Source organism: Cherax quadricarinatus, chromosome 25 (genome assembly GCF_038502225.1).
Source record: "Cherax quadricarinatus isolate ZL_2023a chromosome 25, ASM3850222v1, whole genome shotgun sequence".
Lineage (NCBI taxonomy): Eukaryota > Metazoa > Arthropoda > Malacostraca > Decapoda > Parastacidae > Cherax > Cherax quadricarinatus.
The window spans coordinates 1,088,751-1,113,741 of NC_091316.1; the positions used below are offsets into that span (position 1 = coordinate 1,088,751).

The 24,991-nt window shown below is 39.5% G+C and overlaps 1 protein-coding gene across 4 annotated transcripts in view; it reads right to left on the bottom strand.

Annotated features, from left to right (window-relative positions):
- AcCoAS (acetyl coenzyme A synthase) overlaps positions 1–24,991 on the bottom strand; it is a 68,334-nt gene that overhangs the window by 17,089 nt on the left and 26,254 nt on the right. For 3 of the 4 annotated variants that reach the window (XM_070088533.1, XM_070088534.1, XM_070088535.1), the window contains 3 exons: positions 18,680–18,795; positions 3,651–3,843; positions 691–824 (listed from right to left, as the gene is read on the bottom strand). In XM_070088533.1, coding sequence (XP_069944634.1) covers positions 691–824; positions 3,651–3,843; positions 18,680–18,795 — 443 coding nt within the window. Of the gene's footprint in view, positions 1–690; positions 825–3,650; positions 3,844–18,679; positions 18,796–20,078; positions 23,020–24,991 lie in introns of those variants that run through there. The other variant, XM_070088536.1, reaches the window with a different exon arrangement.

Genomic DNA, 24,991 nt, shown 5'->3' on the forward strand with positions numbered 1-24,991 from the left:
ACAAGAAAAAAAAAACAAAAAAAACTAAATGGCTTGCTGAGAAAAATACTGAGATTTTACAGTGGCCAAGAAATAGTCCAGACCTCATTCCTAATGAGAATGCCTAGAATATCATGAAAAAAAGTTCATGGAATCCTGCTACATTTAATTCATGTCGTCCCTGCAGGAGATCAAGGACATATGGGTTAATCAGTTATCCACTGATAACTTCAGGGATCTTAGTGAAAGCATATACAAATGGCTTAATGGTTATCAAGGCCAAGGAGGAGATGACAAAATATTAATGTAAGCACCAAGTATTACAGTTTCTGTTTTATAATATTGATACTGTTGCTTTTAAAAATTTTATATTAAATGGGAGGTTCAGATTATTTTTATGAGCAACTTAATTTCTGCATGGAGAAATGATACTAGTTGGACAACAAGTAAGGGACACAATGTGGTGAGAGGCACACTGTGTCCCACTTAGTGGTGGTGCTAAACAGAAGCTTGGGGCAGCTGAAGCCCTCCCCCCTAAAAAAAAAAAAAAAAAAAAAAAAAAAAAATATTTAAAAATAGTAATAATAATCATAAAGATGTTTCAGAGCAAGAATGCCAACCCTACCAGTATGAGAATTTTGGTGTTGCCCCTGGTCCCAATGTTGATGGATATGATAAATTTTATTGTGAATCAATTAATTACCAACTTACTTTTTTATAGGTTCATCACCAAACTTCATGAGTGTTCTGATCGCAGTAGGCGCTGTGTAAAACTTGGTTACCTTGTATTTTTCAATAATTTCCCAGAAACGGTCAATATGTGGGTAAGTGGGCACCCCTTCAAACTGCAAAGGCAATCAGATAAACAATAATTGTTTCTTTCTGCCACCATAACATATTTAACTACGAAAAATCTTATGAATTTAAAATATAAAAAAGTAATAATCATTTATATGATGGCTGATAGCATGTAATGAACACTTGTCAATGATAAGAGAAAAACCACACAAGGTGATAACAAAACCCACAAGGTGACAATAAAATATACAAGGTGACAATAAAACCCAAAATACAATAAAACCCACAAGGCAACAATAAAACACAAATTGTGACAATAAAACCCACAAGGCAACAATAAAACACACATGGTGACAATAAAACCCACAAGACAATAAAACCCACAAGGTGTTGATAAAACCCACAAGGTGACAATAAAACCCACAAGGTGACAATAAAACAAACAAGGTGACAATAAAACACACAAGGTGACAATAAAACACACAAGGTGACAATAAAACCCACAAAGTGACAATAAAATACAAGGTGACAATATAACACACAAGGTGACGATACCCACAAGGTAACAATGAAACCCACAAGACAATAAAATCCACAAGGCTACAATAAAACCCACAAGACAATAAAACCCACAAGGTAACGATAAAACCCACAAGGTGACAAAACCCTCAAGGTGACAATAAAACTCACAAGGTGACAATAAAACCCACAAGGTGACAATAAAACCCACAAGGTGACAATAAAACCCACAAGGTGACAATAAAACCCACAAGGTGACAATAAAACTCACAAGGTGACAATAAAACCCACAAGGTGACAATAAAACCCACAAGGTGACAACAAAACTCACAAGGTGACAATAAAACCCACAAGGTGACAATAAAACTCACAAGGTGACAATAAAACCCACAAGGTGACAATAAAACCCACAAGGTGACAATAAAACTCACAAGGTGACAATAAAACACACAAGGTGACAAGAAAACTCATGACATGACAATAAAACACAAGAGATTTTCTGTACATTTAACCTTGCAAATGAGGTTGTTTTCAGTAGATGTTGAAGATCTCAAGTTGGTGTTTCAAATAAATAGCAAATCACTTTTGTGCATTTTGTCAACACATGCGCATTCTCTCGACATGCATGCATGTACAGTACTGGTAATTCAGTATATCAATATATACTGTACTGTATGTGTATATATACAGTATTACAATTTATATTATGTATATTTTCAGTACTGTAGGACTGTTTTAACCCCTTGACTGTCACAACCCCAAATCCTGAGGTGTCTCCTGGTGTCGCAAAATTTCCAAAAAAAAAAAATATTTTTTCTTATGAAATGATAGAGAATTTTCCCAATTGTAATGACACCAAAAGAACGAAATTTGATGGAAAACTGATGGAATTATGTTCTCGCGAAATTAGCAACCTTGGCAATATTTACGATTCAGCGATTTCATCCACTTTGAGCCCTATTTTCAGCTAATTCCATTATTCCAGTCGACCAAACTCATACCTATTTCTTTAGAACTCCATTTTTTCTATCGACTGAGTACAAGAAACTGCCCATTTACCGATTTCAACTACCCAATAACGTGGTCAGAAATTTGCAATTTGGCCAATTTCATGAATATTAAAAAAATGACAATTTCAAAACAGGGTCCAGAATGAACAATGCAGACATTCCTGGTTCTAAAACAACATTTTCTTTGTTCATCAGTCATGTCTCCAGGCTCCTCTGATATTACTCTTGCTTTCTATTTTGAATTTTTATTCAAACAAAAAATAGAAGATTTACTGGTATGCAGACTACTGCAATATTGTAATAATTGTATAAATAATGTCAACCCATTCATGACTGCATATTAGAATGGCTACTTGGACATTTATTGGAAAATGACATCATTTGTTTACTTTTGAACATTGGCAAAAATCAAACATTTCCCCTACTTTGAGCTCCATTCAAAATCACCTCTATTTCTATATGTTTTCCATTCTATCAAATGAGACCAAGAAAACGGGAATACAACCATAAATACTATACGAAAATAGACCACAAAGCCGGCATTTTAATTAAAAAAAAAAAAAAAAAAAAACGGTCCGAGTTCTTTTTTTTCATTATGCACTGCATGCTGCAGGATTTTTTTTTATATGGTGCACACTGACCACACAGACCCATTCTCTCGCATGTGGGCCTACCAGCTTTTTCCTGCTTGATTTGAAGCCGCTAGAATTTATGAGTATATATACGTCAAAAACGGTGGCTCGTAAGACGTATATATATGACCGAAACAGTCAAAGGGTTAAACAAAGAAAACACACACACACACACACACACACAAAAAAAAAAAAAGTCAGCAGGATTTGAACCCAGGTCACCAGCTTTCCAAAGTATAAATAGATGACAAACTCATGCCTAAAACCACTCAGCTACAGATGCCTCAAAACTTTGGGTGGCCAGCCAGAACACTAGTCATGTTCCCCTTGAACCTAAGATGTCTCCCAACATGGAAAAATTGTATTTTTTCCACAAAGAACAACTTTAAAACAACTGCAACTAAACACATATAGTGTGTATTTGACCACACAATCCATATTCTTCATGTAACCTAATTTCACTCTCTCCCACTTCTATTATATAACAATGTGTGAACTACATAAAATTTCATCATTCATCTATCACACTTTTAGCTCAATTTATACTGGTTATCCTGAAGAGATATACAGTTATTTTTATTATGTATTGGACCTAATATTCGTGCATCATCTGTAAACATTCATTTACCTTTTATTCCTACCAGTAAATCATTTACATTAATTAAAAATGTTAATGGGGCATGTGTAGATCCTTGTATACACCTATACTTACCAAGACTGATGTAGCATTATTTAGCATAGGTCCATAGGTTACATATGAGTGACCGGTGATCCATCCAATGTCAGCTGTGCAGAAATAGACGTCTCCTGGATGATAGTCAAAAGTGTATTTGAAGGTTGTAGCAACATACAACATGTATCCACCAATGGTATGCAACACTCCTTTGGGCTTGCCTGTGCTGCCACTGTTTTAAGAACAACAACTCAGCATTTTAAAAATATTACCCTCTGATCAGTATTAATAACTAAATCACTGAAATTTTTTAATTCATCACAAGTGTATGAGTATGTTTGTTCACTACAGCTTTATACACACATGCATGAACAAGAAACATGAGCTGTCATTTACTTTATACAAATCAAATAACTACCAGTAAATTTGATAAACACATACAGTTACTTTTTGCTGATGATACTGTGCTTATGGGAGATTCTAAAGAAAAATTGCAAAGGTTAGTGGATGAGTTTGGGAATGTGTGTAAAGGTAGAAAACTGAAAGTGAACATAGAAAAGAGTAAGGTGATGAGGGTGTCAAATGATTTAGATAAAGAAAAATTGGATATCAAATTGGAGAGGAGGAGTATGGAAGAAGTGAATGTTTTCAGATACTTGGGAGTTGACGTGTCGGCGGATGGATTTATGAAGGATGAGGTTAATCATAGAATTGATGAGGGAAAAAAGGTGAGTGGTGCGTTGAGGTATATGTGGAGTCAAAAAACGTTATCTATGGAGGCAAAGAAGGGAATGTATGAAAGTATAGTAGTGCCAACACTTTTATATGGGTGTGAAGCTTGGGTGGTAAATGCAGCAGCGAGGAGACGTTTGGAGGCAGTGGAGATGTCCTGTTTAAGGGCAATGTGTGGTGTAAATATTATGCAGAAAATTCGGAGTTTGGAAATTAGGAGAAGGTGTGTAGTTAATAAAAGTATTAGTCAGAGGGCAGAAGAGGGGTTGTTGAGGTGGTTTGGTCATTTAGAGAGAATGGATCAAAGTAGAATGATATGGAAAGCATATAAATCTATAGGGGAAGGAAGGCGGGGTAGGGGTCGTCCTCGAAAGGGTTGGAGAGAGGGGGTAAAGGAGGTTTTGTGGGCGAGGGGCTTGGACTTCCAGCAAGCGTGCATGAGCGTGTTAGATAGGAGTGAATGGAGACGAATGGTACTTGGGACCTGACGATCTGTTGGAGTGTGAGCAGGGTAATATTTAGTGAAGGGATTCAGGGAAACCGGTTATTTTCATATAGTCGGACTTGAGTCCTGGAAATGGGAAGTACAATGCCTGCACTTTAAAGGAGGGGTTTGGGATATTGGCAGTTTGGAGGGATATGTTGTGTATCTTTATATGTGTATGCTTCTAGACTGTTGTATTCTGAGCACCTCTGCAAAAACAGTGATAATGTGTGAGTGTGGTGAAAGTGTTGAATGATGATGAAAGTATTTTCTTTTTGGGGATTTTCTTTCTTTTTTGGGTCACCCTGCCTCGGTGGGAGACAGCCGACTTGTTGAGAAAAAAAAAAAAAAAAAAAAATACAGTTCGGTCATATGTCTGAATGTGCGTGGATGTTGTGTGAATGATATGAAAGAGATGATTGTGGATGTTATGAATGAGGAGCTGGATGTCCAGGCTATAGGTGAAACAAAGCTGAAGGGGGTAGGAGAGTATCAATAGGGAGAAATAAATGGGATTAGGTCAGGGGTTTCAAATTGAGTTAGAGCTAAAGGAGTAGCAATAATGTTGAAGGATAAGTTATGGCAGGAAAAGAGGGAATATAAATGTATAAATTCCAGGATTATGTGGTGTAAAATAAGGGTTATAGAAAGTGTTTATGTATCTGGAGAAGAGAGAAGTGTAGAGGACAGAGAGAGATTTTGGGAAATGTTGAGTGAGGGTGTGGGAAGTTTTGAACCTAGTGAGGGAGTACCTGTGTTGGGGATCTCAATGCTGAAGTGGGTAAAAATGTTGTGGAGGGAGTAGTAGGTAAATGAAAATGGAGAGCCTTTAACTGAGCTAGGGAGCCTTTAATTGAGCTATGTGTACAAAGAGGCTTGGTAATAAGTACAGTGGTACCTTGACTTATGAGTTTAATTCGTTCTGTGACCCAGCTCATAACTCAATTTGCTTGTATATGAAATCAATTTTCCTCATTAAAATTAATTGAAATGCCATTAATCCATTCCAGCTCCCAAAAAACTACCCCAATTTTTTTGTTACGGGTTTTTAAATAAGAACCACCTTCACTAGTCCACCCACCACTATCTCTACTACACCTACCACCCTCACTACTCCACCCACTGCCATATCTACTCCACTCACCATTATTACTACTCCATCCACCATCCTCCCTACTCCACTCACCATTTTCACTACTCCACCCACCACTATCACTACTCCACCCACCACTATCAGTATTCCACCTACTGAAGGAACCTCTGTGAGGCAGATAAATATCACGGGGGCATTCCTTAATGTTTCTGGAGAAACTGAGTGTTGAAATGGAGGTTACCTCTTCCCCAGATTTATATGAGAACCAAACAAGGGACGAGGTGCCTCACTACAATCTGGGATTAGTGTGGGAGTATTATCCTTCCAGTTATGTCTTGGAAGAGCATGTGGGATGGGGCGAAGTACAGTGGACCCCCGCATACTGTTGGCATCACATAACGTTAAATCCGCATACCGATACATTTTATCGCTAAGATTTTGCCTCGCATACCGCTAAAAAACCCACTCAACGCTATTCGTCCGAGACGCGTCTAATGTGCGGCCTGAGCCAGCCTCACATGTTCCGCCGGTGGCATTGTTTACAAGCCAGCCTCCGCGGTAACATCCAAGCATACAATCGGAACATTTCGTATTATTACAGCGTTTTTGGTGATTTTATCTGCAAAATAAGCGACCATGGGCCCTAAGAAAGCTTCTAGTGCCAACCCTGTGGTAAAAAGGGTGAGAAATATTATCGAAATACTGTGGTACCATGGTCAACTGCTGATGCTGCTGCTGCTGTAGCACTGTCAGCTGCTGCTGCTGCTGTAGCACCGTCAGCTGCTGCTGCTGCTGTACCACCGTCAGCTGCTGCTGCTGCTGCTGTCGTACCAACTGCTGCTGCTGTAGCACCGTCTGCTACTGCTGTAGCACTGTCAGCTGCTGCTGCTGCTGTAGCACCATCAGCTGCTGCTGCTGCTGTACCTCCATCAGCTGCTGTGGCTGCTGTACCTCCATCAGCTGCTGTTGCTGCTGTAGTACCGTCTGCTGCTGCTGTAGCACTGTCAGCTGCTGCTGCTGTAGCACTGTCAGCTGCTGCTGCTGTAGCACTGTCAGCTGCTGCTGCTGTAGCACTGTCAGCTGCTGCTGCTGTAGCACTGTCAGCTGCTGCTGCTGTAGCACTGTCAGCTGCTGCTGCTGTAGCACTGTCAGCTGCTGCTGCTGCTGCTGTAGCACCGTTGTTGGTGTGGCTTATTGAGAATACCAAGAAACAATTAACCCCAGAGGGTTAGCCACCCAGGATAACCCAAAAAAGTCAGTGTCATCGAAGACTGTCTAACTTACTGTCTAACTTATTTCCATTGGGGTCCTTAATCTTGTCTCCCAGGATGCAACCCACATCAGTCGACTAACACCCAGGTGAAGAGGGAAAAATGCCTGGAACTAGTGCTCATACTGGTGAATTTAAAGCCAGCAAAGGTTGGTTTGAGAGATTTAAGAATCGTAGTTGCATACACAGTGTGATAAGGCATGTTCTGGAAGAAAATGCCAAACAGGACCTACAGTACTCAGGAGGAAAAGGCACTCCCAGGACATAGTGTCTCATCAGTCATTGCTGCATCTTCAATAAAGGTGTCATTTATTCTTCATTTAGTAGAGTAGTACATGCACAATATATATTGTGCATGTACTACTCTGCTATTGTGCATGTATCCTTCTCTTTGTGTGTAGGAAAATGTATATTTCATGTGGTAAATTTTTTTTTTCATACTTTTGGGTGTCTTGCACGGATTAATTTGATTTCCCTTATTTCTTATGGGGAAAATTCATTCGCATAACGATAATTTCGCATAACAATGAGCTCTCAGGAACGGATTAATATCGTTATGTGGGGGTCCACTGTACAGTGGGACCTCTACTTGCGAGTTTAACCCTTTGACTGTTTACGCCATATATAAACGTTTTACGCACCACTGTTTCTGATGTATTTATACGCATAAATTGTAGTGGTTTTATAAAGTTTTTCTTCTTCTCTTTTTTAGTAAATGTCTACAGGAGAAGGGGTTACTAGCCCATTGCTCCCGGCATTTTAGTCGCCTCAAACGACACGCATGGCTTACGGAGGAAAGATTCTTTTCCACTTCCCCATGGACAATAGAAGAAATAAAGAAGAACAAGAGCTATTTAGAAAAAGGAGAAAAACCTAGATGTATGTATATATATATATGCATGTCCGTGTCTGTGAAGTGTGACCAAAGTGTAAGTAGGAGTAGCAAGATATCCCTGTTATCTAGCGTGTTTATGAGACAGAAAAAGAAACCAGCAATCCTACCATCATGCAAAACAGTTACAGGTTTCTGTTTCACAGTCATCTGGCAGGACGGTAGTACTTCCCTGGGTGGTTGCTGTCTACCAACCTACTACCTATTGTGTAAATTGAATGTGTAAATTCAAGAATTATATGGATTAAAGTAAAGGTTGGATGTGAAAAGTGGGTCATAATAAGCGTGTATGCACCTAGAGAAGAGAGGAATGTAGAGGAGAGAGAGAGATTTTGGGAGATGTTAAGTGAATGTACAGGAGCCTTTGAACCAAGTGAGAGAGTAATTGTGGTAGGGGATCTGAATGCTAAAGTAGGAGAAACTTTTAGAGGGTGTGGTAGGTAAGTTTGGGGTACCAGGTGTAAATGATAATGGGAGCCCTTTGATTGAACTTTGTATAGAAAGGGGTTTAGTTATAGGTAATACATATTTTAAGAAAACGAGGATAAATAAGTATACAAGATATGATGTAGGGCGAAATGACAGTAGTTTGTTGGATTATGTATTGGTAGATAAAAGACTGTTGAGTAGACTTCAGGATGTACATGTTTATAGAGGGGCCACAGATATATCAGATCACTTTCTAGTTGTAGCTACACTGAGAGTAAAAGGTAGATGGGATACAAGGAGAATAGAAGCATCAGGGAAGAGAGAGGTGAAGGTTTATAAACTAAAAGAGGAGGCAGTTAGGGTAAGATATAAACAGCTATTGGAGGATAGATGGGCTAATGAGAGCATAGGAAATCGGGTTGAAGAGGTATAGGGTAGGTTTAAAAATGTAGTGTTAGAGTGTTCAGCAGAAGTTTGTGGTTACAGGAAAGTGGGTGTGGGAGGGAAGAGGAGCGATTGGTGGAATGATGATGTAAAGAGAGTAGTAAGGGAGAAAAAGTTAGCATATGAGAAGTTTTTACAAAGTAGAAGTGATGCAAGGAGGGAAGAGTATATGGAGAAAAAGAGAGAAGTTAAGAGAGTGGTGAAGCAATGTAAAAAGAGAGCAAATGAGAGAGTGGGTGAGATGTTATCAACAAATTTTGTTGAAAATAAGAAAAAGTTTTGGAGTGAGATTAACAAGTTAAGAAAGCCTAGAGAACAAATGGATTTGTCAGTTAAAAATAGGAGAGGAGAGTTATTAAATGGAGAGTTAGAGGTATTGGGAAGATGGAAGGAATATTTTGAGGAATTGTTAAATGTTGATGAAGATAGGGAAGCTGTGATTTCGTGTATAGGGCAAGGAGGAATAACATCTTGTAGGAGTGAGGAAGAGCCAGTTGTGAGTGTGGGGGAAGTTCGTGAGGCAGTAGGTAAAATGAAAGGGGGTAAGGCAGCCGGGATTGATGGGATAAAGATAGAAATGTTAAAAGCAGGTGGGGATATAGTTTTGGAGTGGTTGGTGCAATTATTTAATAAATGTATGGAAGAGGGTAAGGTACCTAGGGATTGGCAGAGAGCATGCATAGTTCCTTTGTATAAAGGCAAAGGGGATAAAAGAGAGTGCAAAAATTATAGGGGGATAAGTCTGTTGAGTGTACCTGGTAAAGTGTATGGTAGAGTTATAATTGAAAGAATTAAGAGTAAGACGGAGAATAGGATAGCAGATGAACAAGGAGGCTTTAGGAAAGGTAGGGGGTGTGTGGACCAGGTGTTTACAGTGAAACATATAAGTGAACAGTATTTAGATAAGGCTAAAGAGGTCTTTGTGGCATTTATGGATTTGGAAAAGGCGTATGACAGGGTGGATAGGGGGGCAATGTGGCAGATGTTGCAAGTGTATGGTGTAGGAGGTAGGTTACTGAAAGCAGTGAAGAGTTTTTACGAGGATAGTGAGGCTCAAGTTAGAGTATGTAGGAAAGAGGGAAATTTTTTCCCAGTAAAAGTAGGCCTTAGACAAGGATGTGTGATGTCACCGTGGTTGTTTAATATATTTATAGATGGGGTTGTAAGAGAAGTAAATGCGAGGGTCTTGGCAAGAGGCGTGGAGTTAAAAGATAAAGAATCACACACAAAGTGGGAGTTGTCACAGCTGCTCTTTGCTGATGACACTGTGCTCTTGGGAGATTCTGAAGAGAAGTTGCAGAGATTGGTGGATGAATTTGGTAGGGTGTGCAAAAGAAGAAAATTAAAGGTGAATAGAGGAAAGAGTAAGGTTATGAGGATAACAAAAAGATTAGGTGATGAAAGATTGAATATCAGATTGGAGGGAGAGAGTATGGAGGAGGTGAACGTATTCAGATATTTGGGAGTGGACGTGTCAGCGGATGGGTCTATGAAAGATGAGGTGAATCATAGAATTGATGAGGGAAAAAGAGTGAGTGGTGCACTTAGGAGTCTGTGGAGACAAAGAACTTTGTCCTTGGAGGCAAAGAGGGGAATGTATGAGAGTATAGTTTTACCAACGCTCTTATATGGGTGTGAAGCGTGGGTGATGAATGTTGCAGCGAGGAGAAGGCTGGAGGCAGTGGAGATGTCATGTCTGAGGGCAATGTGTGGTGTGAATATAATGCAGAGAATTCGTAGTTTGGAAGTTAGGAGGAGGTGCGGGATTACCAAAACTGTTGTCCAGAGGGCTGAGGAAGGGTTGTTGAGGTGGTTCGGACATGTAGAGAGAATGGAGCGAAACAGAATGACTTCAAGAGTGTATCAGTCTGTAGTGGAAGGAAGGCGGGGTAGGGGTCGGCCTAGGAAGGGTTGGAGGGAGGGGGTCAAGGAGGTTTTGTGTGCGAGGGGCTTGGACTTCCAGCAGGCATGCGTGAGCGTGTTTGATAGGAGTGAATGGAGACAAATGGTTTTTAATACTTGACGTGCTGTTGGAGTGTGAGCAAAGTAACATTTATGAAGGGATTCAGGGAAACCGGCAGGCCGGACTTGAGTCCTGGAGATGGGAAGTACAGTGCCTGCACTCTGAAGGAGGGGTGTTAATGTTGCAGTTTAAAAACTGTAGTGTAAAGCACCCTTCTGGCAAGACAGTGATGGAGTGAATGATGGTGAAAGTTTTTCTTTTTCGGGCCACCCTGCCTTGGTGGGAATCGGCCGGTGTGATAAGCAGGAGAAAGCTGGTAGGCCCACATGTGAGAGAATGGGTCTCCATGGCCAGTGTGCACCATATAAAAAAAATCGGGGAGCCAGTGGTGCATTGTGGGAATGCCATTTCAGTTGTCCTTTTTCAGCATGCTTAACGGTAAGAAATATGTGAGTCCCCAGCAAATCTGGGAGTCTTCTCTTCTCAAGTGATGCTCTAACACAGATGGAAGTGTCAGTGAAGATCAATTTCATGATTTCGAGGAGTTTCACACCAAAAGCAATGGAGGAGGAGGAGGGGGAGGAAGAGGAGGAAGAGAAAGAGAAGGAAGAGAAAGAGAAGGAAGAGGAAGAGGAGGAAGAGGAAGAAGAGGAAGAGGAAGAAGAAGAGGAGGAGGAGGAGGAAGAGGATGAGGATGATGAAGATGAAGAAGAGGAAGAAGAAGAAGGAGGAGGAGGAGGAAGAAGAAGAAGGAGGAAGAAGAAGAAGAAGGAGGAAGAAGAAGAAGAAGAAGGAGGAAGAAGAAGAAGAAGGAGGAAGAAGAAGAAGAAGAAGGAGGAAGAAGAAGAAGAAGGAGGAAGAAGAAGAAGGAGGAAGTAGAAGAAGGAGGAAGAAGAAGGAGGAAGGAGGAGGAGGAGGAAGAAGAAGAAGGAGGAAGAAGAAGGAGGAAGAAGAAGAAGGAGGAGGAAGAAGAAAAAGGAAGAAGAAGAAGGAGGAGGAAGAAGAAGAAAAAGGAAGAAGAAGAAGGAGGAAGAAGAAGAAGGAGGAAGAAGAAGAAGGAGGAAGAAGAAGAAGAAGGAGGAAGAAGAAGAAGAAGGAGGAAGAAGAAGAAGGAGGAGGAAGAAGAAGAAGGATGAAGAAGAAGAAGGAGGAAGAAGAAGAAGGAGGAAGAAGAAGAAGAAGGAGGAAGAAGGAGGAGGAGGAGGAAGAAGAAGGAGGAGGAGGATGAAGAAGAAGGATGAAGAAGAAGGAGGAAGGATGAAGAAGAAGGAGGAGGAAGAAGAAGGAGGAGGAAGAAAAAGGAGGAGGAGGAAGAAAAAGAAGGAGGAAGAAGAAGAAGGAGGAAGGAGGAGGAAGAAGAAGGAAGAAGAAGAAGAAGAAGAAGGAGGAGGAAGAAGAAGGAGGAGGAGGAGGAGGAGGAAGGAAGGAGGAGGAGGAAGAAGGAAGGAGGAGGAGGAAGAAGGAAGGAGGAGGAGGAAGAAGGAAGGAGGAGGAGGAAGAAGGAAGGAGGAGGATGAAGGAGGAAGAAGGAGGAGGAAGGAGGAGGAAGGAGGAGGAGGAAGAAGGGAGGAAGGAGGAGGAAGAAGGAAGGAGGAGGAGGAAGAAGGAAGGAGGAGGAGGAAGAAGGAGGAGGAAGAAGAATGAGGAGGAAAAAGGAAGAAGAAGAAGAAGAAGAAGAAGAAGAAGAAGAAGAAGAAGAAGAAGAAGAAGAAGAAGAAGAAGAAGAAGAAGAAGAAGAAGAAGAAGAAGAAGAAGAAGAAAGAAGGAGGAAGAAGGAGGAGGAGGAAGAAGATGGAGGAGGAAGAAGAAGAAGGAAGAAGAAGAAGAAGGAGGAGGAAGAAGGAGGAGGAAGAAGAAGGAGGAAGAAGAAGGAGGAAGAAGGAGGAGGAAGAAGGAGGAGGAAAAAGGAGGAAAAAGAAGGAGGAAGAAGGAGGAGGAGGAAGGAGGAGGAGGAAGGAGGAGGAGGAAGGAGGAGGAGGAAGGAGGAGGAGGAAGGAGGAGGAGGAGGAAGGAGGAGGAGGAGGAGGAGGAGGAGGAGGAGGAGGAGGAGGAGGAGGAAGAAGAAGAAGAAGGAGGAGGAAGGAGAAGGAAGAAGAAGGAAGAAGGAGGAAGAAGGAAGAAGATGATGAAGAAGAAGATGTTCCCTTGAAGCATGGAAAACAGTTCACCCATGACAGTGACAAGATAAGGGGAGATAAGATCTGATAAGAGCTGACGTTTGATGAGCATAAAAGAGGGTGGAGGGAGGGTGCAGCTGATAAGAAAAGATTAGATGACCATCCCCCTCCCTCTGTTTTTGCTGGTACACAAATATTTCTGTCTGTCTATTTGTCTGTCTGTCAAGCTCCCTTCTATCTGTCTAGCTCTCTGTCTCAGAGAGCCACAAGACTGCGTCATCACATTTACTCATATCTTCAAGCACAGTATAGCACTTTGTCTGGATTTCTTGGGTTATCCTAGGTAATTTACACTATGTATACTTGTATTTATATGTACCTGTGAGACAGAGATAGACAGATAGAAAGAGAGACAGATTGAAAGAGATAGAATGAGGGAGAAAGATAATTAGATAGAATGGAGGGGAAGCAGCATCCGACCCCATTGTTTTGACAGGCGGGAGGGGGAGTGAGTAATGAGACAATATGTCATTTTGACAGCTGCTGACTCCTGACTTGTAAGAACATAAGAAAGGAGGAACACTGCAGGAGGCCTGTTGGCCCATACTAGGCAGGTCCTTTACAATTCATCCCACTAACAAAACATTTGCCCAACCCAATTTTCAATGCCACCCAAGAAATAAGCTCTGATGTGAAAGTCCCACTCAAATCCAACCCCTCCCACTCATGTACTTATCCAACCTAAATTTGAAACTACCCAAAGTCCCAGCCTCAATAACCCAACTAGGTAGACTGTTCCACTCATCAACTACCCTATTTCCAAACCAATACTTTCCTATGTCCTTTCTAAATCTAAACTTATCTAATTTAAATCCATTACTGCAGGTTCTCTCTTGGAGAGACATCCTCAAGACCTTATTAATATCCCCTTTATTAATACCTATCTTCCACTTATACACTTCGATCAGGTCTCCCCTCATTCTTTGTCTAACAAGTGAATGTAACTTAAGTGTCTTCAATCTTTCTTCATAAGGAAGATTTCTAATGCTATGTATTAATTTAGTCATCCTACGCTGAATGTTTTCTAACGAGTTTATGTCCAATCTGTAATATGGAGACCAGAACTGAGCTGCATAATTTAGGTGAGGCCTTACTAATGATGTATAAAGCTGCAGTATGACCTCTGGACTTCTGTTGCTTACACTTCTTGATATAAATCCCAGTAATCTATTTGCCTTATTACGTACGCTTAGGCATTGCTGTCTTGGTTTAAGGTTGCTGCTCACCATAACCCCCAAGTCCTTTTCGCAATCTGTATGGCTAAGTTCTACATCATTTAACTTATAAGTACAGTGGACCCCCGGTTAACGATATTTTTTCACTCCAGAAGTATGTTCAGGTGCCAGTACTGACCGAATTTGTTCCCATAAGGAATATTGTGAAGTAGATTAGTCCATTTCAGACCCCCAAACATACACGTACAAACGCACTTACATAAATACACTTACATAATTGGTCGCATTCGGAGGTGATTGTTATGCGGGGGTCCACTGTACTAGGGTTATGGGCACTCCCGAGCTTCAGAACCTTGCATTTATCTACATTGAACTGCATCTGCCACTTTTCTGACCAAGAATAGAGTTTGTTTAAATCCTCCTGAAGTTCCATAACATCTACGTTTGAATCAATTATCCTACCTATCTTTGTGTCATCGGCGAATTTGCTCATATCACTAGTAATTCCCTCATCAAGATCATTGATATATATTATAAACAACAACGGGCCCAAGACTGATCCCTGTGGGACGCCACTTGTTACAGATCCCCACTCGGATTTAACCCCATTTATGGACACTCTCTCTTCCTGTCAGTGAGCCATGACTCGATCCACGAGAGCACTTTTCCCCCAATGCCATGAGCTGCCACTTTCTTTAACAGTCTATGGTGCGGAACTCTATCGAAAGCCTTACTAAAATCTAAGTAAATAATATCAAATTCTTTATCGTGGTCAACAGCCTCAAAAGCTTTACTGAAGAAAGTTAATAAATTAGTTAGACAAGACCGGCCTCTTGTGAATCAAGCTATGCTTATCGAGATGGCTTCTTATAATCTCGGCTATAATTGACTCTAGTAATTTGCCTACAATTGAGGTCAGGCTTATTGGGCGGTAATTTGACGGTAACGACTTGTCCCCTGTTTTAAAAATAGGAATTACATTAGCCATCTTCCACATATCAGACACTACACTTGTTTGAAGAGATAAATTAAAAATATTAGTTAATGGTTCACAGAGTTCCATTTTGCATTCCTTAAGAACCCTTGAAAAAACCTCATCAGGACCCGGCGACTTATTCTGCTTCAGTCTGTATCTGCTTCACAACCATTTCACTAGTGACTGTGATATTACATAATTTAGCCTCTTCTAGCCCACTATAAAAATTAATTACTGGAATAACGTTAGTGTCTTCCTGTGTAAAAACTGAGAGAAAATAATTATTAAAAATCAAGCACATTTTATTCTCTTTGTCAGTAAGGTGCCCATAGTTATTTTTAAGGGGACCTATCTTATCTCTAACTTTTGTTCTATAGACCTTGAAAAAACTTTTTGGGTTAGTTTTAGAATCCCTAGCAACTTTAATTTCATAGTCCCTTTTAGCTTTTCTTATCCCCTATTTAATGTCCCTCTTAATGTCAATATACTGACTCATAAGATGACCCTCACCTCTTTTGATACTCCTATAAATTCCTTTCTTATGCCCTAGTAGATATTTGAGCCTATTATTCATCAATTTTGGGTCATTTCTATTTGATCTAATTTCTTTATATGGGATAAACGTTCTTCGAGCAGCATGTATAGTGTTCAGAAAACTGTCATATTGATAGCTCACTTCATTACCCCAGTCAACAGATGATAAGTGTTCTCTAAGCCCATCGTAATCTGCTAAGCGAAAATCTGGGACTGTTACTGAGTTATCGCTACTATCGTACTTCCATTCAATGCTAAATGAAATTGATTTGTGGTCGCTAGCACCCAGTTCCTCTGAAATTTCTAAATTATTAACAAGGGATTCATTGTTTGCCATAACTAAGTCAAGCAGGTTATTTCCCCTTGTAGGTTCTGTCACAAACTGCTTCAAAAAACAATCCTGAACTACTTCTAAGAAGTCGTATGATTCTAAATTCCCAGTCAAGAAATTCCAATCAATATGACTAAAGTTAAAGTCTCCTAGAATTACTACATTATCGTGCCTTGTGGCCTTAACAATTTCCTCCCATAGTAGTCTCCCTTGGTCCCTATCTAAGTTTGGGGGACAGTATATCACTCCTAAAATCAGTTTTTCATGCCCCTCTGAAAATTCTATCAAAACAATTATAAGCCACACACTCGCACACAAGACAAGCTTGCTGAATGGAGATAATAGCAGTTATATGAAAGTATCTAGTGACTATATATGTGTATATATATATTATATTATATATTATATTATATTATATGATATTGGCAGTTTGGAGGGATATGTTGTGTATCTTTATACGTATATGCTTCTAAACTGTTGTATCCTGAGCACCTCTGCAAAAGCAGTGATAATGTGTGAGTGTGGTGAAAGTGTTGAATGATGATGAAAGTATTTTCTTTTTGGGGATTTTCTTTCTTTTTTTGGGTCACCCTGCCTCGGTGGGAGACGACCGACTTGTTGAAAAAAAAAAAAAAAAAAAAAAAAATAAAAAACACAACTGCCTGCTAATACTTTGAAGAAAACTGCTCAGGCGAGGTGTTTTGTCTTTGCACATAAAAAAAAAGTCCACAAAAATGCACACACACTGGTTTTATGTGTGAGGAGTGTAAAACACCATTGTGCATGAAAACATGTTTCAAAGAGTTCCACAAGCTGCAGAACTTCTAGGAATATGTTTGGTGACTGTACATTGGTATATATATTATAGAACAATAGTAATGAAAATTTTTTTGTATTGTTTGTTTTTGTAAACAAGTTTTGTAAACAATATATTGATAATTATGTTTGTGTGTTTATTGTGTTGTATACAACGAGTGTATATATGTACATTGCACCTTATTTTGGTCTCATAGGCCACATAAGTTATGTGAAAAAATAAATTAGTGAAAAAAACAAAAAGCGGAGAGCATGCATAGTCCCTTTATATAAAGGGAAGGGAGACAAAAGAGATTGTAAAAATTATAGGGGAATAAGTTTACTGAGTATACCAGGTAAAGTCTGCATGGGGAAGTGGATCAGAATTCTTCCTCTGTAAGCCATGCATGTCATAAGAGGTGACTAAAATGCTGGGAGCATGGGGCTTGTAACCCCTTCTCCTGTATACATTACTAAAGTTAAAGAAACTTTTGTTTTTCTTTATGGGCCACCCTGTCTCGGTGGGATACGGCTGGTTTGTTGAAAGAAGACAAGGTAAAGTGCACAGTAGGGTTATTATTGAAAGAATTAGAGGTAAGACAGAGAGGAGGATTGCAGATGAGCAAGGAGGCCTTACAGTGGGTTGGGGATGTGTAGATCAAGTGTTTGCATTGAAGCATATATATGAACAGTATTTAGATAAAGGTAGGGAAGTTTTCATTGCATTTATGGATTTAGAAAAGGCATATGATAGAGTGGATAGGGAAGCAATGTGGCAGATGTTGCAAGTGTATGGAGTAGGTATTAAGTTACTAAATGCTGCAGAGAGTTTTTATGAGAATAGTGAGGCTCAGGTTATGGTTCGTAGGAGAGGGAGATTACCTCCCGGTAAAAGTAGGTTTTAGACAGGGATGTGTAATGTCACCATGGTTGTTTAATATATTTATAGATGGGAGTTGTAAAAGAAGTAAATGCTAGGGTGCTGGGGAAAGGAGTGGGATTAAATTATGGTTAATCAAGTACAAAATTGGAGATGACACAGTTATTTTTTGCTGATGATACTGTGCTTATGGAAGATTCTAAAGGAAAGTTACAAAGGTCAGTAGATGAGTTTGGGAGGGCGTGTAAAGGTAGAAAGTTGAAAGTAAACACAGATAAGAGTAAGGTGATGAGGGTATCAAATGATTTAGATAAAGAAAAATTGGAAATCACATTGGAGAGAGGGAGTATGTAAGAAGTGAATGTTTTCAGATATTTGGGAGTTGACTTGTCAGCAGATGGGTTTATGAAGGGTGAGGTTAACCATAGAACTGATGAAAGAAAAAAGGCGAGTGGTGTGTTGAGGTATCTGTGGAGACAAAAAAAAAATGTTATCTATGGAGGCAAAGAAGGGAATGTATGAAAGTATAGTGGTACCAACACACTAATATGGATGTGAAGCTTGGGTTGCAAATGCTGCAGCATTTATATAACATTCAGAAATTTGAAATAGTATTTCAAGCAAACTTTTGTAACACTTCAGCCATTTCCTACCAAGGTAAGGTTAACCAAAGATGGAAAACACATTCACCATCACTCATTCCCAAGCTGTCATTCCAAAAGTGCACAGACTTCACAATTTAAATAACCCCCTCAGAATTACAAAATCTCCAGCCATTCTTCAAAGTGCAAGCACTGTACTTCCTAATTTTAGAACTTACATCCAGCTACCCAGTAGCCTCGAATCCCTTGATCAAATCCCAATACCTGTGCAAAACATTAACTACCACAAACCTGGTATACAGCATGAAGAGAGGATCTTCAGTATCCATCCACACAGGAGGACATTCACTGCTTAAATTACTGATTGCTTTATGCCACCACACATCTATACTTGAATTCCAGCTGACCTGTAACATTATTTATAGCTTTGAGGTGGTCTCCAATTCTTTAACAATTTATTGTTAATACGTATTAAGCAATTTCTATGTTGCATATATTTAAGGCCTGAATTATCAGGCTTTTACTGGTAATAAATAAATACTGTTTGATAACTGATATTTTCTGAAAGCCAAAACTCACAAACACTGATAAAGTTTAAAGAGTAATAACACTATATTAATAAATTAATAATTACAATAAAAAATATAATTATCTATTAAGAAAGTAAAGAAATTATAGTAAAATAACTAAAGAAATAATAATATTTATGAGAAAAAAAATACAGTAAGTAGAGAGGTTTATAGTTCATGTGCATCCGGTGATCACAAGAGGATCTGTCTTTCATCCCCAAGCAAATTATCTCACAAAAGCAATTTTATAGAATAATAATAAAATATTACTTTAAAATTTCTAAATTTGGAATATTTTCTAAAACTGAATTTCTCAAATATTTATGAAAAATTCTTGCTTAATTTTTCAATTGGTTAGCCATGATGCAGCTATAATCACCCAAAACTTTCACATATTTTGAAAAGCCATGTCACTTTTGAGAAGACCAGTCAGATTTTGACCAAACTATTCAAGTATGCTGGTGATGTACTGTGACCAGACTAGTTATGTCTGATAAACTGTGACCAAATTAGTTATATCTGCTAATGTACTGTGACCAGACTAGTTATGTCTGCTGATGTAGTGTGACCAGACTAGTCAGGTCTTGTAGTGACAAGATTAATCACTACACAGTTGTACAAGAATAGTTCTTTTCAGTGATGGCAAATAAGAGTATATACTAGAGCATATATGGAATGTCTAATTTTTGTTTATATAAAGGATTAACACATGTTTGAAGATGCAAGTTGTGGAATTTATAAAGCACTAGAAATGATTGCTTATTCATTATCATCATTAATCAGTTGCCATCATTACCAATGTTCAGATGTCTTAACAATTTACTATTATCTATACCAATTTCTTGTTATTTTGACAACAAACTCAAAAAATTCCGAATCCATTAGCTGTGGACCAAACCATATACGCAATTCATTCCAAGTTATAGTCTCCACGTATTTTGCTTTATGCTATTCTCAAAATGGTCACAGGCAGACTATACTGTCCAATTCCAATAGGAGGCTTCATTTTAAGACAATTAGAAGTGCTTGTTGGGACATTTTTTTAAACATACAGTGCTAGTCACGGCATTATGCTGGGCGAGTGCCCTGGCATAATGTTGTGACAAAAATCAAAGGCCTACCATACAGGGGAGTCTTGTTTCGTCAGTGCATTATGCCGGGTAGCAGCTGTTAGTATGACGCCATGGCCTGCCGCCACACTCCACAGTGACTTCTCAGTGCTCACGTGGCTGCCGTGGTGAGAGGAAGTGTTGCACTTTTCTCTCTCATTCGCCCCATCTTTTATTTGGTGTTCCCTTTGGTTTTGGGACTATGTATACATAGTTTGATTATGGGTAAAAGGAAGTCTTTAACACCTGAAACTATACCTCAAATAACAGGGTTTCACAAAGCTGGGCAACAGACAAAAGAAATAGTGGAGAATGTTGGTGTGTGTGAGTGTTCAGTGAGGAACTGGGTGCATAGTTTCAAGTCTGGTGGCGGTGTTGAGCTACCATCTGCCAAACCTCGGCCTGGCCCCTCGAAGACATCTGTTCATACCTTAACTGTGTTAAAGCAGCAGTTAGAGAGTACATCTAAGATAAATGCTAGAGAATTGAAAGAAAAGAACCCACATCTTCTCTCAGAGGTGTCTGTAAAAACTGTTAACAGACATGTGCCATAACTGGGCTACAGTAGTCACCGCCAGGTTAAGAAACTGATCCTCTCCAAGCCACAGAAGGAACATAGGCTGGATTATGCAAAGAAATATCTTCACTGGAATTCTCAACAGTGGTCTGAAGTACTCTGGAGTGATGAAGCAACCTTCATCACCTGTAACCATGGGGGACATGTGTGCCAGCCCAGAGGTAGTGACCCACTAGACCCACGCACACCTGTGGGACCACTAAACACCCAGACTTGCTCGTGGTTTGGGGGTGTTTCAGTGCTCAGAGTGTTGGTGAACTCATTGTGCTTCCCAAAAACCAGTACATAAACCAGTATAATTACCTGAAATTATGTGACAATTTACCTGAGGTGTGGGGCTATAGTTTTTATGCAGGATGCTGCACCGTGTCATACCGCCAAATCTGTAGTTCAGTGGCTTAAGGACTGTGAAGTGAGGTTCTTTAATGACTGGCCAGGCAATTCCCCAGACCTAAACCCAAGTGAGAACCTCTGGTCAATAGTAAAAAAATTTACTGGGCAAGGATATCAGTTCCATCCCACAGCTGGAAGCTGCTCTACATGAGGCATGGAATAATATACCTCCCCAAACCCTCAAAAATTTGTGGGAGTCTTTTCCTATACGGCTGAGGGTCGTGATTAAGTGTAAAGGACGCAGCACCAAGTATTAAAACCTCAGTAAGTGTGCAAATATATATATTATATTCTTTCATGGTATGTGTTTGTGTTTTGGTACATGGGTGGGGAGGGGCGGCATACTGTCGTGACTAGCACTGTATTTGAAATTTCAGCTGAAATATGCCTATAAATAACAGAATCGAAGTTATAATGCAGAGAAACACAAGTTATCATTTCTAATCAAACTTTCTCTCTGAATTGCATTTAAATGAAAATTAAAAAAAAATGCACTCTTAAGATAGTGCAGAAATGAAACATGGAAAAATAATGGGGGGAAAAAAAGCATAAAGCATGTCCCTACTACAGATACAAAATACTGTATGTAATAAATGTACAAAAAAAATAACCAATTAACACTTATTGTAATACTGTACATTAAGAACATTATTTACAGTTATCCACAATGACTTAAGCAAATAAAATGTGCTGAGAGTTATTCAAAGGTGCTGATGTTCAATTACAAATGTTGTGCAGATGTATCAAGCAACAATGTACAGGTGCATGAGGTATAACAATAAAACTATTCTCAGAGCTTAATTTCTCTGCTTTAAGAAAATAGTCACTTCTAACATTCCCCAAAAGTGAAATGTTAGTTGCATATATTGTACTGTATATATATTGTACTGTATATATATATAGTGCTGCATAAACACTCACAGGTAAGAAACATTCAAGCAGTTTAGCATATTATCACTAAGTCCTCCCTTATTAAATTTCCCATACCAAAGTAACACCAAATTATTACTTTTGTAGCATCATATCTGTTTCAGGGCTTCACCTCAAATCTATTAAAATGCAAAGTGGGTAATAAGTAGGATCAGGGGCAGTTCTCGTTCTTTCTCTCTCTATCAAAAAAAGAAAAAAGCATAGACTACTACATTAAGGATGGTCATTTGAGGAAACCTGCAGACAACATTAAGTAAATAAGGAGAAAAACCCTATCAAAATGAGCTATTACAAGAAACATTACAGGATGTAATGGTCAAAAATTTAATGAATAAAGTATATTCATTAAATTTTGTGAGAGTTATAGTTTGAGTGAACTGAGATACAGAGATTCATGTGGCAGCTCACACTAATGTATGGGTAAAATTATGAAAAATACTAGCAGCATGAAATTTTTTGTGGCAATGAAATACATAATCAGAGATGCATATTTAATACACATCATTTTGTGTAAGGAAAAAAATACATTTAAAACATCTTTAGATACAAACACTATGAAACCACAAGGTATATCACAAAAGAATAAATTATTTTGATGTAAAGAAAAAATTAAATGAATTTTCAAGAATAAATCTCCTTAAAGAAGAGATGCTGATCAACTAACTGACAAAAAACATCTTGCAAATCCCTGACAGTTAGATTATTATTATTATTTTTTTTTATTAGCACACTGGCTGATTCCCACCAAGGCAGGGTGGCCCGAAAAAGAAAAACTTTCACCATCATTCACTCCATCACTGTCTTGCCAGAAGGGTGCTTTACACTACAGTTTTTAAACTGCAACATTAACACCCCTCCTTCAGAGTGCAGGCACTGTACTTCCCATCTCCAGGACTCAAGTCCGGCCTGCCAGTTTCCCCGAATCCCTTCATAAATGTTACTTTGCTCACACTTCAACAGCACGTCAAGTATTAAAAACCATTTGTCTCCATTCACTCCTATCAAACACGCTCACGCATGCCCGCTGGAAGTCCAAGCTCCTCGCACACAAAACCTCCTTTACTCCCTCCCTCCAAGTTTTCCTAGGCCGACCCCTACCCCACCTTCCTTCCACTACAGACTGATACACTCTTAAACTCATTCTGTTTCGCTCCATTCTCTCTACATGTCCGAACCACCTCTGGACAACAGTTTTGGCAATCCAGCACCTCCTCCTAACTTCAAAACTACGAATTCTCTGCATTATATTCACGCCACACATTGCCCTCAGACATGACATCTCCACTGCCTCCAGCCTTCTTCTCGCTGCAACATTCATCATCCATGCTTCACAACCATATAAGAGCATTGGTAAAGCTATACTCTCATACATTCCCCTCTTTGCCTCTAAGGACAAAGTTCTTTGTCTCCACAGACTCCTAAGTGCACCGCTCACCCTTTTCCCCTCATCAATTCTATGATTCACCTCATCTTTCATAGACCCATCCGCTGACATGTCCACTCCCAAATATCTGAATACATTCACCTCCTCCATACTCTCTCCCTCCAATCTGATATTCAATCTTTCATCACCTAATCTTTTTGTTATCCTCATAACCTTACTCTTTCCTGTATTCACCTTTAATTTTCTTCTTTTGCACACCCTACCAAATTCATCCACCAATCTCTGCAGCTTCTCTTCAGTATCTCCCAAGAGCACAGTGTCATCAGCAAAGAGCAGCTGTGACAACTCCCACTTTGTGTGTGATTCTTTATCTTTTAACTCCACGCCTCTTGCCAAGACCCTCGCATTTACTTCTCTTACAACCCCATCTATAAATATATTAAACAACCACGGTGACATCACACATCCTTGTCTAAGGCCTACTTTTACTGGGAAAAAATTTCCCTCTTTCCTACATACTCTAACTTGAGCCTCACTATCCTCGTAAAAACTCTTCACTGCTTTCAGCAACCTACCACCTACACCATACACTTGCAACATCTGCCACATTGCCCCCCTATCCACCCTGTCATACGCCTTTTCCAAATCCATAAATGCCACAAAGACCTCTTTAGCCTTATCTAAATACTGTTCACTTATATGTTTCACTGTAAACACCTGGTCCACACACCCCCTACCTGTCCTAAAGCCTCCTTGTTCATCTGCTATCCTATTCTCCGTCTTACTCTTAATTCTTTCAATTATAACTCTACCATACACTTTACCAGGTACACTCAACAGACTTATCCCCCTATAATTTTTGCACTCTCTTTTATCCCCTTTGCCTTTATACAAAGGAACTATGCATGCTCTCTGCCAATCCCCAGGTACCTTACCCTCTTCCATACATTTATTAAATAATTGCACCAACCACTCCAAAACTATATCCCCACCTGCTTTTAACATTTCTATCTTTATCCCATCAATCCCGGCTGCCTTACCCCCTTTCATTTTACCTACTGCCTCACGAACTTCCCCCACACTCACAACTGGCTCTTCCTCACTCCTACAAGATGTTATTCCTCCTTGCCCTATACACGAAATCACAGCTTCCCTATCTTCATCAACATTTAACAATTCCTCAAAATATTCCCTCCATCTTCCCAATACCTCTAACTCTCCATTTAATAACTCTCCTCTCCTATTTTTAACTGACAAATCCAGTTGTTCTCTAGGCTTTCTTAACTTGTTAATCTCACTCCAAAACTTTTTCTTATTTTCAACAAAATTTGTTGATAACATCTCACCCACTCTCTTATTTGCTCTCTTTTTACATTGCTTCACCACTCTCTTAACCTCTCTCTTTTTCTCCATATACTCTTCCCTCCTTGCATCACTTCTACTTTGTAAAAACTTCTCATATGCTAACTTTTTCTCCCTTACTACTCTCTTTACATCATCATTCCACCAATCGCTCCTCTTCCCTCCTGCACCCACTTTCCTGTAACCACAAACTTCTGCTGAACACTCTAACACTACATTTTTAAACCTACCCCATACCTCTTCGACCCCATTGCCTATGCTCTCATTAGCCCATCTATC